The 17645-nt window shown below is 43.0% G+C and overlaps 1 protein-coding gene across 4 annotated transcripts in view; it reads right to left on the bottom strand.

Annotated features, from left to right (window-relative positions):
• VPS13B (vacuolar protein sorting 13 homolog B) overlaps positions 1–17645 on the bottom strand; it is a 996761-nt gene that overhangs the window by 277354 nt on the left and 701762 nt on the right. For all 4 annotated transcript variants that reach the window (XM_075063129.1, XM_075063127.1, XM_075063130.1 and 1 more), the window contains exon 31: positions 11115–11318. In XM_075063129.1, coding sequence (XP_074919230.1) covers positions 11115–11318 — 204 coding nt within the window. The remainder of the gene's footprint in view (positions 1–11114; positions 11319–17645) is intronic.

The following is a 17645-nucleotide window of genomic DNA, read 5'->3' as shown; positions in this document are numbered from 1 at the left end:
GCTCCCTGACATACTAGTGGAGAGTCCCAGGAAGTCATTCCAGATGGTGGTCTGCCAAGGACAAAACTGAAATGCAGTACATTGCCACACTCAGTTCATTACCACACACGGCAGTAATGCCTTTAACCTCAATTGTTTTTCAAACAGAGTTTATTCAGGCTGCAGGAAGCACAAGTTGCTGCTGGGTGTTGTAGAAGGACTGCATGAGGATGGGGGCGAGGTGTCAAGAGAGGATATATTTCTTTATTTCCTTCAGGGCTGTTATTTTTTCCACTGAGAGGAGGCAAAGAGAGAAGGGCTATAAGCTGAAAAAGCAGTTTTCAATCAAGAAAACTTCTTTTTGGTTAAGTATTTCCAGTTCCCTACACGCTATTAGGCAAAGGGTATAAATGTGAACAGGTTTCATTTGTACATAAACTTATTAGAACTGTCTGACTGTTTCCAGGATTCTTTTTATATATTGCCCCATTAAGGAACTTTTTATAACATCTATAATGAAGTATAAACATTTCACAATTGGAAGTGTTATGATTCCTGATCCCCAGTACACCATGGTATTTAGATAGCTATTTCTGAGTGAGGTTACCTCAGTTGGGGGTAGTTCCTCTGATTTGTTACCTGAAAAGAAACGCTCATGTGTGGGAATATCCCTCACATCCTCTGCAGTTGTAGATCAATGCAAAAAAAAAAAAAATCATGTAGCTTCTCTGCAACAGCCTTGTCAATCTTGAGTGTTCCTTTAGCACTTTGATCATCCAGTGGCCCCACTAATTGTTTGATAGGTTTCCTGCTCCTGATATACTTTTAAAAATTTGCTGTCAGTTTTTGTGTTTTTTGCTAGTTTCTCTTCAAACTCTTTTTCGACTGCCTAATTATACTTTTCCAGTTGACTTACTGGAGTTTAGGTTCCTTTCTATTTTCCTCAGTAGGGTTTGACTCACAATTTTTTAAAGATATATTTTTTGTTTCTAACTTCCTTTTTTACTCTGGTTAGCCACGGTGGCATTTTATTTTGGTCCGCTGACTGTTTTTCTTTATTTGAGGTATACATATAGGTTGAGCCTTGTTTTAAAAAAGTTTCCATGCAGCTTGCAGGCACCTCACTCTTGTGACTGTTCCTTTTAATTTCCATTTAACTACCCTTCTCATTTTTTTATATAGTTCCCCTTTTTGAAGTTACATGCTATCATGGTGGGTTTCTTTGGTATTTCCCCCTCCTACAAGGATGTTAAATTTCATTTCATTATGATTGCTATTACTGAGTGGTTCAGCTACATTCACTTTTTGGATTAGATCCTGTGCACCACTTAGGACTATAACAAAAATTAAACTCCATGCAGCCACGGAGACACACTCTTTACCAGGATCAGACTGGCAACACTCATCCACACAACTCCCTTGAAAGTGGGAAAAGTATCAGTTCCCTTTTGACATGCTGAGGGCATTATACTAGTTGCCCCTTTTCCTTGGTTGGCTGGAAAGAAATTTTTCCCACAGAGTCACTGGCAGGGGCAAGGTGGGTTTTTTTCACCATCCCCACAGCTGGTCTGGGATCTGGTGGGGTGGAGTTGAGGGGTTAAATTACAGTGTTGCAACTTTATACATAAAACTTGTGGCAGATGTCTAGTGCAGGTATTCAGTGTGGAAGGGATGTGGTTATTGGATAAAATGGTTTGGAAAAGGATTTGAAGGAAAGCATCCCTTATGGGAGCTGAGTAAGATGGGTTTGGGGCTCCTATGTCTCATCAGTGTGGAGCAGACCCCCCCCTCCTTTTCTTGGTCCCCATTAAGAGACCTGAAGAAATGCATTGGGGGGTCCTATGTCTGGATCAGCAGGGAGCTGACATCTTCCTCTCTATACTGTAAACTTTGTTGCCAGGTACTGCCAGGGATTATAAGTGTATAAAGCTGCAGCCTAATTAAACCACATCCATGGCCGCCTATCGTTCTTCCAGTATGGATGGACAGCGTTCACAGCATCTGTTTTAGGATTTTGTTAAAAATTACTAAGGTCAGTATATTTATAATAATATACTTGGAGTGTTGGAAACTGTAACATACACTTGGAAAATGAAAGAACAGTAGCTTTTCTGGAATTCTTTTCTACAAGTTAACCTAGTAATCAAACAATGCTACACAGAGGAAAAGACGTAGATCTGATTCTATACTTCAACACACATGTATCAGCTAAACATCAAAAATAATGAAACGAGTAAGATACACTGCTACAGACACACATCTAACAGGAGGAACCTTAAAAAAAATAACTGACCTACTAAACCAGAGTATAGGACTAGCTAAGTGAAATCAAACAAATGTATTAAAACCAAAACAATAAAACTAACCCAAGGGTTCCTCAGAAAGAGCCATTCCATATGTTCCATGCTAAACATATCAATGTAACTTACAAAGAATTAACAAAGAAAATAGTATCACTACTAACACAAAGAATAAAGAAAGTCTCTGTAACATTCTCAGGAAATCTCAAGATAAACTTCACCCTGGAAACACTAAGCACCGTGTAAAACACCATGCAGTCATTCTCTTGGTGCATGCTGGAAATATCCTAGCACATGGCAGACATCAGTACAGGTTCTTCCAGTTCTCAGCACATCACTTCCACAGATCATAAAATAAACGCAGATGCAGTATAACTGATTGCCAAGTAAACAGCAAAAATGTGAACATCCTGAAAATGAACTGTGGTACATGTATATAAGATTAAACCAAACTGACAAGCAAACACACATACCAGCTACTCTCTGCATTAAACAAATGCAGAATAAAATTAAAATAGTAGTATTGCATATCACAAAGAACAAGTCAATCCAGCTTATTAAAATGTCGCATTAAATATTTGTTAAAAATGCTTTCAAACACAAGCTCAAACAAAAATACTCAGAGTTTTGTTCAAGATGGAAGAAAGTTCTAGCAGTTATGAAAAGAGAATGTACAGATTGGCTGTAACAGCTGCTTCCCTTATCCTGTAATCTTAATACTGTTTTAGGAATTCCTATCATAGTCAAAAAATGGACCCATAAGTCTCAGACCAAACCCTGCTGATTATATTGATGCCAGTCAGTTGTGGGAAGAACTAAGGCATTTTCCACATGTGGCTCACTTTGAAAAAGCCAGTCTGGCCATTGGGCTGACCAACTAGAACAGTGGTCCCCAGCGTGGTGCCCACGGGCACCATGGCACCCGCCAGGACATTTGTGTGTGCCCGCCTAGTGCCGAGCAAGGGACCTGCCGGGGACAGAGAACTCAGGCTGCGGACGCGGTGTTCTCTGTTCCTGGAAGGTGCGGGGCCTGCCTGGCTCCCAGCAGGGGAGAGAAGCTGTGGCCCCACACCTGAAAGGGACAGAAAACTCTGGGGCTGCAGGCTGCGGGCACTGGTGTTCTTGGTCCCTGGCAGATGCAGGGCCCACCTAGTGCCCAGCAGAGAACAGAATCTGGGGCCCCGTGCCTGCTGTGGACAGAGTACTCCAGGGCTGTGGGCACCGGTGTTCTCTGTCCTCGTGGCTTTTCTCCGGCTTCTCTCTGGATTCATATATTATGTAATATTAAATATGTTTTTTGTATTATTTAATGTACAAATACAAAATAAGCCTTGAAAAATTCTTGGCGCCCGCCACGCTCTTCTGAAAACATGAATGTGCTACTGGTTACAAAAAGGTTGGGGACCACTGAACTAGAAGGTCTGTTGGGGTCCATACCATCTTGCCCTTCAAGAAGTGCCACTGAACAGCACCATTTTGTGAGAAGGGCAAGTTATCTGCAGCTCTAACATCACAACCCCAACCAGGTCTGGGCAAATTATTTCAAGCTAAGGATCTAAAATAAGAAACCACTGTGGTATTTTACTAGTAAAAAAAAAACCTGGTTACTTACCTTTTTGTAACTGTTGTTCTTCGAGATGTGTTGTTCATGTCCATTCCAAGCAGATGTACGTGCACCGCGTGCTTGCCAGCCAGAAGATTTTCCCTTAGCAGCATCCGTAGGGTCGGTCTTCGTGCCCCCTGGAGTGAAGCCTCCATGGCGCCCTATATTGGGGCCTGTCCATGCTCCACCCCCTCAGTTCCTTCTTGCTGGCACTCCGACAGAGAGGTAGGTGGTTGGGTATTGGAATAGACACGAACAACACATCTCAAAGAACAAGATACAAAAAGGTAAGTAACTGTTTTTTCTTCTTCGAATGATTGTTCATGTCTATTCCAAGCAGGTGACTCACAAGCCTGAGTTTAGGCGGTGGGGTCGGAGTTCACCTTGGATTGGAGCACTGTGCGGCCAAAGGCCGCATTGTCTCTGGCCTGCTGCATGATGGCATAGTGAGACATAAATGTGTGGCTTGAGGACCATGTGGTCGCTCTGCATATTTCCTGTGTTGGGACCTGAGCCAGGAACATTGCGGAGGAGGCCTGTGCCCTTGAGGAGTGGGTCGTGATTGGCAGGGCAGGCACCTTAGCCCGACTGTAGCATTCATGGATGCAGGCCATGATCCATGAGATGGGGAGTCCCTTCATCCGGTTGGCCACAGCAACAAAGAGTTGGGTTGATTTCCTGACAGGGGTGGCTCTAGGAATTTTGCTGCCCCAAGAACAGCAGGCAGGGACCCTCGCGGCGCCGGCAGAGCACCCCCTGCAGCTTGCCGCCTCAAGCACATGCTTGGTGTGCTGGGGCCTGGAGCCATCTCTGTTTCCTGAATGGTTTGGTTCTTTCAATATAGAATGCCAGGGCACTGCGAATGTCCAGGGAATGCAGCCTAAGCTCCGTGCCGGAGGAGTGTGGCTTAGGATAGAACACAGGGAGAAAAATGTCTTGACCTATGTGGAATTGGGAGACCACCTTTGGAAGGTATGCTGGGTGTGGCCTAAGTTGGACTTTGCCCTTGTGGAAGACAGTGTATGGAGGCCCGGACATCAGTGCTCAGAGTTCTGACACCCTCCTGGCTGAGGTGATAGTCACTAGGAATGCGACCTTATATGAGCCAGGGGCTCAAAAGGGGCCCTGTGAGGGTGGAAAGGACCAAATTGAGGTCCCAAGCCGGGGGTGGTTGTCGAGTATGTGGGAACAGTCTGTCCAGGCCCTTGAGGAAGCGACAAACCAATGGCTTCACAAAAACTGAACCACCTTCCGCTCCTGGGTGGAATGCTGAGATGGCTGCCAAGTGGACCCGAACCAAAGAGAGGGAAAGTCCTAGCTGTCTCAAATGCTGCAGGTAATCCAGTATGAGAGAGATCGGGGTGAGCAATGGAGCCTGACCCTGCTGCTCGGCCCAGATGAAGAAGCGTTTCAACTTGGCCATGAATGTGGCTCTAGTGGAGGGTTTTCTACTACCGAGGAGGACTAGCCTGGCCTGCTGAAAGCATTGCATCTCCACAGGGTTTAGCCACAGAGCATCCAGACTGTGAAGTGGAGCAATTCCAGGTTTGGGTGGCGGAGATGGCTCCAATCCTGTGTGATCAAGTCTGGGAGCAGGGGCAATGAGAGGGGCGCCCATGTGGACATGTGCAGCAGTGAGGTTTACCAGTGTTGGCGCAGCCATGCCGGCACTATCAGGATGACATGAGTGTGATCCCTGCAGATCTTGAGGAGCACCCTGTGAACCGTGGGAATCGGGGGGGAAGGCGTAGAGCAGGCTGCTTTCCCATGGAATGAAGAAGGCGTCCATCAGAGACCCTGGACTGCGCCCCATGAGGGAGCAGAGACATTGATGCAAACAGGTCTATGTGGGGATAGCCCCAGAGACAGAAGAGTGAGCATGCTACATCTTGGCGAAGGGACCACTCGTGACCATGGAATGAGCAGCTGAGGGCATCCGCCAGTCCGTTCTGCACCCCTGGGAGGTAGAATGCCATCAGGTAAATTGCGTTCTGTACGCGGAAATCCCATAACATGAAGGCTTCCCGGCACAGGGGAGAGGAGCGTGCACCCTGCTGTCTGTTGATATAGAACTTCGCCGAGGTATCATCCGTGAGGACTGCAACACACCTGCTTGCCAGGTGAGATTTGAAGGTCAGGCAGGCTAGATGCACCAACCGTAGCTCCCTAACAATGATGTGCAGGGAGAGGTCTGCTGGGGACCAAAAGCCTTGAGTCCTGAGGATCCCCAGATGTGCTCCCCACCCCAAATCCAACGCATCTGTTACCAAGGACAGGGATGGCTGAGGGCTGATAAAGGGTACTCCCGCACAGACCTCCCGTGGGTCGAGCCACCACTGGAGGGAATCTAGCACCGTTCTGGGAAGTGTTACCACCGAGTCCAGCATGTCCCTGGCTGGTCTGTACACAGTCCCTAACCAGGATTGAAGAGGGTGCATGCAGCCATATGACCCATCAACTTGAGGCAGTTTCTTGCTGTGGTGGCCAGGCAACATTGGAGACTGAGAATGATGTCGAAAATGGCCCAGAACCTGGCCTCTGGTAGGTACGCTCTCACTTGCGTCGAGTCCAGAACTGCCCCTATAAATTCTATCCTCTGGATGGGAGAGAGGGTGGACTTGACCTTGTTCAGCAGGAGGCTGAGCTCGAGGAAGGTACATCTGATGAAGACTACCTGAGCCTCCACCTGTGCCTTGGTGCGGGCCTTGATGAGCCAATCGTCCAGACAGGGGAACACCTGAATCCCATGCTTGTGCAGGTAGGCTGCCACGACTGCCATGCATTTTGTGAAGACCCTTGGGGCCGCTGACAGGCCGAAAGGCAGGACCATGAACTGGAGATGGGCATTGCCCATGACAAATCTGAGGTAATGCCTGTGCTGAGGAACTATTGCGATATGAAAATATGCGTCCTTTAAGTCAAGGGCAGCGTACCAGTCCCCTGGACCCATGAAGGGAATGATGGAGGACAGGGAGACCATATGGAACTTGAGCTTCTTTACAAACTTGTTCAGATGCCGCAAGTCCAGAATAGGTCTGAGGCCCCCTTTCACCTTGGGTATTAGGAAATACCGGGAGTAGAAACCTCTGCCCCTGAGTTCCTGAGGAACTTCCTCCACTGCCCCTACTACAAGGAGGGACTGTACTTCCTGAATTAGAAGTTGCTCGTGAGAAAGGTCCCTGAAGAGGGATGGAGAGCGGGGCTGGTGGGGCAGGAGGGAGGAGAACTGGATAGAATATCTCCTCCCTACCATGCGGAGCACCCAACTGTCCAACGTGATTCGGGACCAGGCACAATAGAAGAGGGACAGACGTGATGAAAAGGTAGACTTGGTAGGATTCAGAGTCCTGACCGGTAGGTTGTCCACGACCGCACCATCAAATTTGGGATCTAGGCCGAGATGGGGGCTGTGGCTGGCCAGACGACTGGCCAGAGGGCTGTTGTTGCCCCCTTCTGCTGTTTCTGCTCCGCCTACACGAGGCGTCTGTGCGGTTTTGGGGCTGGTAAGGTCACGAGGCTGACAGCGGCCTGAATTGCTTATGTTGGGTGGCTGGGTGTGTAAGCCCTGCAAGCGCAGGGTAGCCCTTGAGTCCTTTAAGCTATGGAGCTTCTTGTCCGTCTTTTCAGAGAAGAGCATGGGTCCCTCGAAAGGGAGGTCCTGGATGGTCTGCTGGACCTTATGTGGAAGGCCTGAGACCTGAAGCCAGGCTCCCTGTCGCATAACCAGCCGGGTTGCCAGTGTGGGGGAGGTTGCATCTGCTGCATCCAGGGCTGCTTGGAGGGATGCCAGGGAAATTAACTTCTCCTCCTCCACTATAGATGAAAACTCACTCTGTGCTGGCGCCACAGGGGCGGTGTGCGGTGGGAACTGGGGCGACATCATGGCTGGCTTGCCCCTTGATTGGACAGGGGTCGGGCCACGTTCTGTGGCTCCTTCCACCGGTGCGGGGAGGCCAGCACCAGGAGGCTTAATAAGTCAGGGGCCACCTTGAATGCCTCCAGCATTGATGGAAAACGCACATCCGCGTTGAGGTCCAGGGATCTCGACTGGTCCGGACTTGACTGCACCCCCACCAGGGCGGGAGTCGATGGAATCATGGGAGGATGCGCTTGTGGCACGGCTTGTCCCACCACACTCAGGAACGCTGCCAGCCTTTTAAGGCCCTGATGGGGTGATTGGCCCTCCACTGGCCTCTTTTTCTTTGCGGGCACTGGAGATGGTGATTGGTACCTCAAGGAGGCCGATTTTCTAAGGCCCGTTTCTCCCCGGTGCCGGGACTTAGAAGTCTTAGACTGGGCCTCCTGACTTGCTAGCGATTCCGGGACGCTGTGCACCGAGGAAGAGGTGCTGGGCGCCGGTCGGGCAGCTCGGGGTCCGAGTGTGGCTGTAAGGCTGCCTCCATCAGGAACACTGAGTCTCTGCTCTCTGTTCTTAAAGAGTCCTAGGATGGCATCCCCTGCAGATACTGCACCAGTCTCTTTGGTGGCTCTCTCCAAGGCACCTTAAGCAGGAAGAGTGCAGGTCGCTCTTCGGCATAAACTTCCCACAGTCCTTGCAGAGTTTAAACGCTGGGGACCTGGGCATGCCCCAGCAGGGCGACGAGTACGTTGGGGGAAAACCCCCCAAGCTATTAACTGTCTAACACTAACTCTAAACTATGAGAGAGGGAACAACTATATACACTTAAATGGGACACTGTTATACTTGCTGTAAGAGCGAGTAAAAGTTCCAGCTAGCCGTCACCAGCGGTAAGAAGGAACTGAGGGGATGGAGGGTCGGCAGGCCCCTGTATAGGGCATCATGGAGGCGCCACTCCAGGGGTCACCAAGGCCGACCCTACGGACACTGCTAAGGGAAAATCTTCCGGCTGGCATGCATGTGGTGCACACACATCTGCTTGGAATGGACATGAACAATCACCGGAAGAAGAATTAATGTTTCAAAAGACAGGAAACCAACTATGATGCCTTATAAATGAATAACTAGCAGTCGTTATTACTGCACCTCCCCCATTCTGTTCCTGCCCCTTCATCATTACTTTCAGTGGACCTTCTTCTTTCTCCTCCCTCTATCTTTTTGGTGTTCCTCAGGGATCTGTCCATGATTATCCCTTACACTCACTCAGAATGGCCTCATCTACTTCCGTAGTCTTTCATCACTTCACTGCTGATAACACTCAAATATGCCTGCCCATTGCTGACCCCTCTCCATTTGCTATGGCTTGTATATCATCTTTCTGGACATCCTCTTGGCAAAAACTGAACTGCTATCTTTTCTCCAATCCCTCTTCTTTGTCTTTGAGAAACCACCCTCTCCACTGGGGAAGAACCTCAATTCTGGGACCCACAAAGCCATGCATGTGCTGAATATGGATTGAACAAGTTCCAGAGAAATTTGAAGTGGTTTTGCTTGAAAAAATTGTCTTTGAGCTTGGACAAACAGGCCTTTTTAAGTACAAACACTTCAAAATGAGCTGTGAGCACTTGCTCCTGGCTACCGTACCAACTTCCTTCACTCTGAAGCATAAACCTTTGGCTGTTCTAAAATAATCATTCTGTTTTTCATATGACTAAATAGGCATTTTAGAAGTAAAACAAAGTTTTCATATGTTTTAAAACTTCAAAATTAATCACAGGCATTCCAGAATGCTATATACAGCTGTAGTGTAATTGGTCCTATGGGGCAGAGTAAAATACTAAGGTGCTTTTCCCACCAGTCTGTTACAGCACTCTCAGATCCATGCAAAACTTGGTAGGAGTGAAGGTAGAGCTTGAATTATGCTGTCCTTTTGTCATTTTGTCTCTCCTCTTCTCCCTATCTAGTATTCTAATGCCTATTAATCTATCTCTGGTATATCTAATCATTTTCATGTATACAGTTATTACAGTGATGTTGTACCTGTGTTGGTCCCAAGATATTAGAGAGACAGGTGGGTGAGGTAATATCTTTTATAGGACCAACTTCGTTTGGGGAGAGAGACAAGTTTTTGAAAGATATTACCTCACCCTCTTGTCTCTCTAATCATTTTCATGTTGTTTTCAAAAAGATTTAATCCTCATCTCAATTACAGTTTAGAAATAAAAGCATAAAAAGTCCGAGTAGATAGACAGACAAACAAACAAACCTTTTCTCAATAAATATCAACCATTTCATCTCTTCATTTTCTCTGCTGTACCTCTTTTCAATATGTTTTCAGGTATTTCCAAACTTTAGATTCTCAAATATCATATTCACATTCTACCCTCAGTTACACGTATACAACACAATGGAAGTCAATTGAGTAACAAGAGCGACACATGAGGGTAGATGCTACATGAATCATAGAATAATGAAAGTACACATTGTAACATGCTCATTCATGAGAAAATAAATTAATTTTGGTATGAATTTCAAAAGCACTGTATATTAGCCATTATAATGCAAATACATGGAATGCAACAAAACTGTGATGACTAATTAATTGATAGTAATTAAGGTATCTCTTTTTAAATTTTAAATACCAAGCAAATGTATTTATGCTGTATCTACTATGCGTAGCTACATTATATCCTTAAATTTAACCCACAGCAAAGTCTCCCATCTCATGCTGGACTCATTATGATCCAGAACAAGATCCTTAAAGTCCACTGGAAGCAATTTTAGCAGATGAGCCAAATGGAAGTCTCCCAATGGGCAATCGAGGAGTAACTGTGCTAAACCTATTTCAGCTGGAAGTCTCTTTTGCATATCTTACAGTCCACATTATGGACAAATCAGCTGAAATATGTTATTCTACAAATGCAGTTGTTTTCCCTTACAGAAGTAAAAAAAACCATTTAGGAGCCAATAGAAAAAATTCTACTTTATCCTTTCCTAACTTAGAAATGTCTAAACTGCTTTATTCAACCTTTGTAAAAATACAAACAAAGGAAACAAAAAACCCCAAACCTTTGTTCCTAGCCTAAGAACTTGAATGCCAAGTCTCCTCCTGGAGCTATTTTCTATGGCCATATAAGCCATTCAGAAAAAGGAATTTCTAAGGAAAATAGACACACAAAAGACCTATGCAATAATTACAGTGTAACAATAACACAAATAACAGTTTCAAACATACAATTCAAAACTCTATTTCACAGAAAATATTTGCAACGCAAAGTAAAAACAGTGAAAAAATACTTTGATCGGCATACTCTAGATTGTATCCTCAATGTTTTTTGTCTGAAAGACACAAAGTTTTGAATTATTTCCTTACCTACTGGCCATATTCCATTCAAGTGCTGGGTTTTGAGAATTTCTTTCACTCTCTGTCAGCACACCTCCTTTACTATTATCCTTCTCTGGTTTCAGCTGACCCCACTGCGCAGTACCAATGTTGATAGACTGCAGATCTATTTGGTATTGTCTGTCTTCAACCTCTGATCCAGGGTCTCTCAGAATTCCCAAATTCAGTGCTCTCCTATAATGATACAAAGATTTTTGTGAGTTAAAGAAAGTTGCCACTCGGTTCAGTGCTATAAATGTGGTCTAAATACTGACAATCATCATCTGGAAAATTCCTATTAACCTCAATGGGTATTTTCCCACAAGAAGTTAGGAGGGCTCAATTCTGCCACTCTTATGTTCAGTAGTACCGTATCATAGGCTGAGCCATTGAAGTCAATGGTAATTCACTTTGGATTGGGCCTGTATGAGAAGCCTCACTGAAAACAGTAGCAATAAGGAAAAATTAAATGTGAGTAAGGATGGCAGAATCAAGCTCTCAGTAAGGACTTCAGGATATGACCCTATAGCAAGAAGATATATTAAGTGTATACTTAATTACGTAAACTTTTAGAAGCCTATACAGAACTAGAAGCTTATAAAAAAGGGAAGCTGGTATTTTCCCAGGAGTCCAAAGTAGCAAAGTACCCAAATCCTATGGAAAGCCTTAGGTGCTTAACTTCCTTAGGCCCCTTTGAAAATTCCAGCCAGAGTGTTTTGCAAATATACTATCAAAGTCACCAAAACTGTTCTGCAACCAGAATGCAGTAGAGTACTATAAGAAACTCCACTATGAGCTAATCTGTTCAAGTTTAGCACATCCATGAAAGAATAAAAGTAGTAAGGACATTTCAAAATGTATTTTGTTAATTTATTTGGACACATTTTAACCATTCACAGCACTCGCTAACAAGTCCCTAAAGGTACAAGTGAAATTTCCATAATATGCCTTCTTGTGTAAAAATAATTTAATCATAGTAATATGAGATTTCATTAAAATGTTTTGTTATTAAAAGTTTGCTGACAAATGAGGAAACAAAGAGCAACATTTTGAGCAAATTATTTAATGTGTGGCTAATGCAAGGTTCTGCGGCGTTATATTTTTCAGTTTATTATTCAGTTCTTTAAATATACGTAAAGAAACCCATGTTCAGCAACACATTCCAGAGTTTTCTGGACCAGAGGAGGCAGCTGAGACAATTATGAAGGCAATACAGTAATCCTCTGATAATAATTGTACCATCAATTGTCTTCAGACTTCTGCCAAAGATCAGTGGAGAATCTTTAGAGGAATCAGCTGGCCCACTCTATCTTGAAACTATACACAATAATGCAAGCTGTTCATTTAATAATGTAATAAAAAGGTGTAACTGAATTTAATACTAGTTTTAAAATACACCAGAAAATAAGGTGAATCGGATATTCCTACAATTTTCCCTTAAAAGGCACGATGCCAATTTGAAATCTCTTCCTCATGAATTTACCCATTACATATTTTAAGCTAGAGTTTCCCATTCACATAGTTTCTGATCTTCACATATAACTGATCAATTTTAAAAAAATATGTAATCATTGGTGTTAAGAAACTAAAGTTTTACACACACACGACAAAACGTGTGTCTATATGAACGGTTATAGGGCCTATTGTTTTGGACAAATCATTCATGCTTATGCAATGTAGTGGCACTGTGCAGTAGTCCTATATTTTTCTTCAAAACTTAAGTAAAATTATACTGCATACAATCTATGTCGTCAGAGATAAATATGCTGTGATCTTTAAAACTCACAGTGCTCTTGTCAACCCTCTCTCCTGAGAAGTGTAATCCATAACAACTATGATGTAATTTATTTCCCTTGCAAGGCACAGTTTCATGAATATACCTACAATGATTCATATTACAAATTACCAAGTGACATTGGGTCATATGATAACTTGATTATTTGCTTTGTTTAATCCAAATAAAGACTGGAGCTTATATTTGGAGAAATATTAGCTAAAATAAAAGCAGCAAGAGACACATCCTGTGAAGTCCATGTGTTTAGATTTCTCTAAAAATATAAATATAACATATGGTAATTTAGTTTACTGGCATAGTGAAATCCTTCTTCTCCCCTCCTCTGCAATCCAATTCCAAAAAGCACATTTTTCAATCATTATTTTTACCGCCAGAGACACCAGATAAAAAACATTTGCGCTCTGTATTTCCAACCAGGAGGTTAAAAGAAATGAAAAATGCAAAAAGGAGCAAAAAGGAAGTACAGTACAATATGATGTTTTAATTATCTTTCATTTATAGACAGATTTAAACAAAAATAAATTATTTCACAGACATTTTTTCTGCTTTTGCTACTGCTGTCTATTTTTAGAGGACTATTAAGCAACACACTTGTGCTTTAGCTAAAGCTCATCTTTATTACTTCACATCTGAAAGATTCTATGCAACTGCAAGTATAAGATCCAAAAATTTAATGAAGATTTGACATGCTTGGGCTAAAGGCCATTTTTCTTTCGATTGTCCTTCATTCCAAAACACTCACTAGATAAATTAGATGCATAAGTGAGAAAACAGAGTAGAAAGAACACAAGGCAACATCTGAAGGAAGTTTGATACTAAAAGGGGTTCTTCACAAAAATCATGTCCCCTGAACGCCTCATATAGGATCAGAATATATTTATTTTCTTGCTTTCCAAATTGCTTCCCTTGCTTATTATTATAAAGTGAGAAAACCTTAGGATTAGATGATGCCTGTGCTGCAGAGGGGAAAACAGGAAGGCTGTAGAAAACTTTCTTCCTTTTGCAGCGCAAGCAGGAGGACAGGATCTTTCCCCAACACTTAAGAAAGCAGAAGGAAAAGGAATTCAAGATGTGGTCTGTCGATTAGGTAGCATGTTCAGCCCCTCAATCGGAGGCACTTGGTAGCATACAACTGCTAAGAGTGCAGTTACTTCTTTTCAGAGAAGTAGTAAACTACACCCAGCATTGCATCTTCCAAGTTTGTGCTGCACAATCATTCCTGGCCAACAGGATTATTGCAGCAATAGATGCATTCTGAAAGTGTCCCTGCAACTCCTCATTGTGCTGGCCAAGGTGAATTTGGCCCTTATTTTGTGTTATGACTAGATTTACTTATCTCAATATAAATAAAAATTAACTAACTTCCTGACATTTATCTCCTGGTACAATGAACAGGCATGACTACTATTCATAGAATCAAACAAGCTAGAGACAGAAAAGAGCCATTGAACAACCAGTCCGTTCCACCGTCAATACAAAATTGTTCCCATACTATCTTTTTTCTAGCATTTCATTCAATTCAGTCTTAAGCAATGATGTTTGTACCACTTCCCATAGGAGACTATTCCACACCCTAATATATCTCACTATCATGCTGATACTCAAGCTACATTTTCTCTGTCATAACTGCAACCTATTACTCCTAGCAATACCCCATGTAACAACCTAAATAATTCCTTTCCATCCTTCACATATGCACCTTTGAAATATTAGTAGATTCTTACGTTTTTGCAACCCTCCCAATTTTCTCACCTCTTAACCATTCCGTACAAAAGCCGTTCTTTTAAAACTCAGTTCTCACACTGTAAATCAATCCTTCCAGCCTCTACTTTTGTTACTTTTCTCTGAACCCCTCCAGATGATTAATAACTTTCTGTTAAGGTGGGGCCCAGAGGCATATATAATATCCCAGATGTGTTCAGACCAGAACTACAATATAAAACACTGCATGCTGACCCTATTTCATGGCATGGTACCTCTGTGTATGCAGCCCTAATTTTGTTTGTTTTTTTGCTGTCATATCACACCGTAAACTAACTTTCTGTCCACTATCATCATCTTGAGAGGTGTCTCAGTATTTCAGCTTTCTAGGCACTTCCTTCTCAATGACTATGTATGCTTGGGGTTATTTTTTCCCAGGGTTGCTAGCTTGTATTGCTTTGCATGATGGGTTATTTAAGGGCTCTTTTCAAAGCATATATGCACAGTACTCCATTCTTCTAGCTGAGAAAGCCTAATCTGCCTATGCAAAGAATGAGTCCAAATTGCTTTTGCAAACCACTTATGAAAGTAAGTCATGCAAATGACATGAGTTGAGATACCCAACCTTTGCTACAACTAAAACAGTACAACCACATGAGGTGTACTTTCAAGGACTTTTATAAAAGAATCAGAAGAACTAACACATTAATGGCTGCTTACATTTTGCTAATGACTGATTACCAATCTGAAAGTGAATTGCGTCAGTTTATACTAAGAGGAAAAAAATAGCTTCTAATTTTTCCAACTAATTGAATACATACACATTTATAAATAAAAACTCATGGGTTTCTCTGTCAATTACTTACATGAATAACACCCTGATTTTATTCAGTATACTTCCTGAATGGACCAGATAAGTTAAAATGTATTACAATTGACTTGGTCTTGAATATACATGGTTCCAAATTCTATGAACTTTGCACCCTTTTTTCGTTTTGCTGCTTTTGAAACCCTTCTAGCAACAGAAATCAGGAAAAAGAGTAAGCCAAGATGCATATGACTTCCGTACCCCTAGCATAAAACCTGCTTCACCAGCTGAAATGCAATGTAGGAGTTATAACTGTCATTGTTTTGCACTTCCAAAAATAACTCCACCATCCCATTTGAACTGTTCAGCTGGTGGTGTAGGAGGATAAACTAAAGCCTATGATAGTTGGTCAATAATACAGTAAAATCATAAGAAACAAAAGAAGACCTTAAGCATGTAACAGGAAACATAGATTTAATGTTTTTCTTTTAAAACTGATTTAGTCTAGGTCAAGCCTTTTGTATGTTTATACAAGAAACAGCTCATCTTGAACCAGTTACTACTTGCTGCCGAATAGGCATAATTCTGAGACCCATGGTAAAGAAGTTACTTAAGGCTCAGCTGAGATCTACAAAATGCTAAATAAACCAGAGAAAATGGCATTTTAAAATTCATATAAACTATGTTGTGATTTTCAAATATTTTACAATAATCAAAGGCACTGTCAGTCAATGCTTAAATGGATATATCCACATATTTCTTCTCTTTCCCAAATCTATTTGGTTCAAACCACAAATATTGAAGACAGTGTTTTGAAGGTGACAGCGTCTCCCTACCCTAAATCCAAAAGAAAGAGTCTCCCAGTACAGGTAGGTCAAACTGTTCCCTTTGCTTCTATGGGTGGTGGATGTGAACTCCTTTTAGATCTGGGCACAGAAACGGGGAGTGCTACTACCCCCACAATGTTTCACTCCTCACCTTAACCCACGCAGCCCATCCCAGACGCAGTGTGGAAACCCTGATCTATGAGTGGGGAACGGCTGAATCAGGGTAGGGGGCAGCCATGGAGTGGGAGTCTGCGGTACTGTATTCCATGAACTCCCCATTTTCTCTCTTTCAACTCCATGATTCCATGGCTTACTGGGCCAGAGATCCTACTATGTGTTATGAAATCTCGCCTGGAAGGAGATTCTGATGGCTCCCACGAAAAAGTTGGGGAGGGTAGACAGGCAGTGTGGCAAATGCAAGGCATCATTCATTGGGATAGTACTGGTCTTGGAGAACACACAGGTTCTATGAACAAAACACCATGCCAGAAAACTCCTTACTCAATGGACCATATCAAGGAAACTAAGAAAAAAAGCTAATTATTATTATTATTATTTATTTGTATTACTGTAGTGCTTCAGTCCCCACTGTGCTAAGCACTGTATGAACACAGAACAAAAACAGTCCCTGTCCCAAAGAGCTTACCATCTAAGTGTAAAACGAGACACACCAGCTCAGAGCCGCCCAGAGGATTCAGGGGGCCTGGGGCAAAGCAATTTTGGGGGTCCCTTCCATAAAAAAATTGCAATACTACAAAATACTACATTCTCGTGGGGGCCCCTGTGGGGCCCGGCACAAATTGCCCCACTGGCTTCCCACCCCCACGGGCAGCCCTGGGAAAAATAAACCTGCATCGTGGCACAAACCCAGTTTTGAGAGAACTTCTTTATAAGGTATCACTGGTTCTCAGCACCAGCTAATGCTAAAAGGCACTAAAGCTCATTAAAAGGGTTGGACAAATATTTTCCATCAAAACTTTTTCTGGATTGAAAATTAGGGGTTTTTACAAAGCAGAAAAAAATCACGGACAATGTCTGCTTTCCTTCAAAATTTGTTGTGGTTTTTTTAATTGAAAAGCTGAAATTAGTCTGCCAAACCTGAATATGGTTTGAGGTTTCAGAAGCGTGTGGCCAAATATTTGCAGCTTGCCGTGCTTGATTGTTAAAGAATCAATAAAAAAATTCTGCTTAAAAAGATCCAAAACTTTTGAATCACCTCAGCTTGTAATCAAACGCCTGAGCCCACCCCGTCAGAGATTTTTGCAGGTTTCTGATACTCTACTGGCTTCCTTGACTTATATCTGTCTCCATAACTTTGGGTTTATTTAGCTCAGAACATAAGAACAGCCATCCTAATTCAGACCAAAGGTCCATCCAGCCCAGTATCCTGT

Source organism: Chelonoidis abingdonii, chromosome 2 (assembly GCF_003597395.2).
Source record: "Chelonoidis abingdonii isolate Lonesome George chromosome 2, CheloAbing_2.0, whole genome shotgun sequence".
In the NCBI taxonomy this organism is placed as follows: domain Eukaryota; kingdom Metazoa; phylum Chordata; order Testudines; family Testudinidae; genus Chelonoidis; species Chelonoidis abingdonii.
The sequence above is the reverse complement of the archived record's forward strand: the minus strand, read 5'-3'. Positions and strand labels throughout refer to the sequence as shown.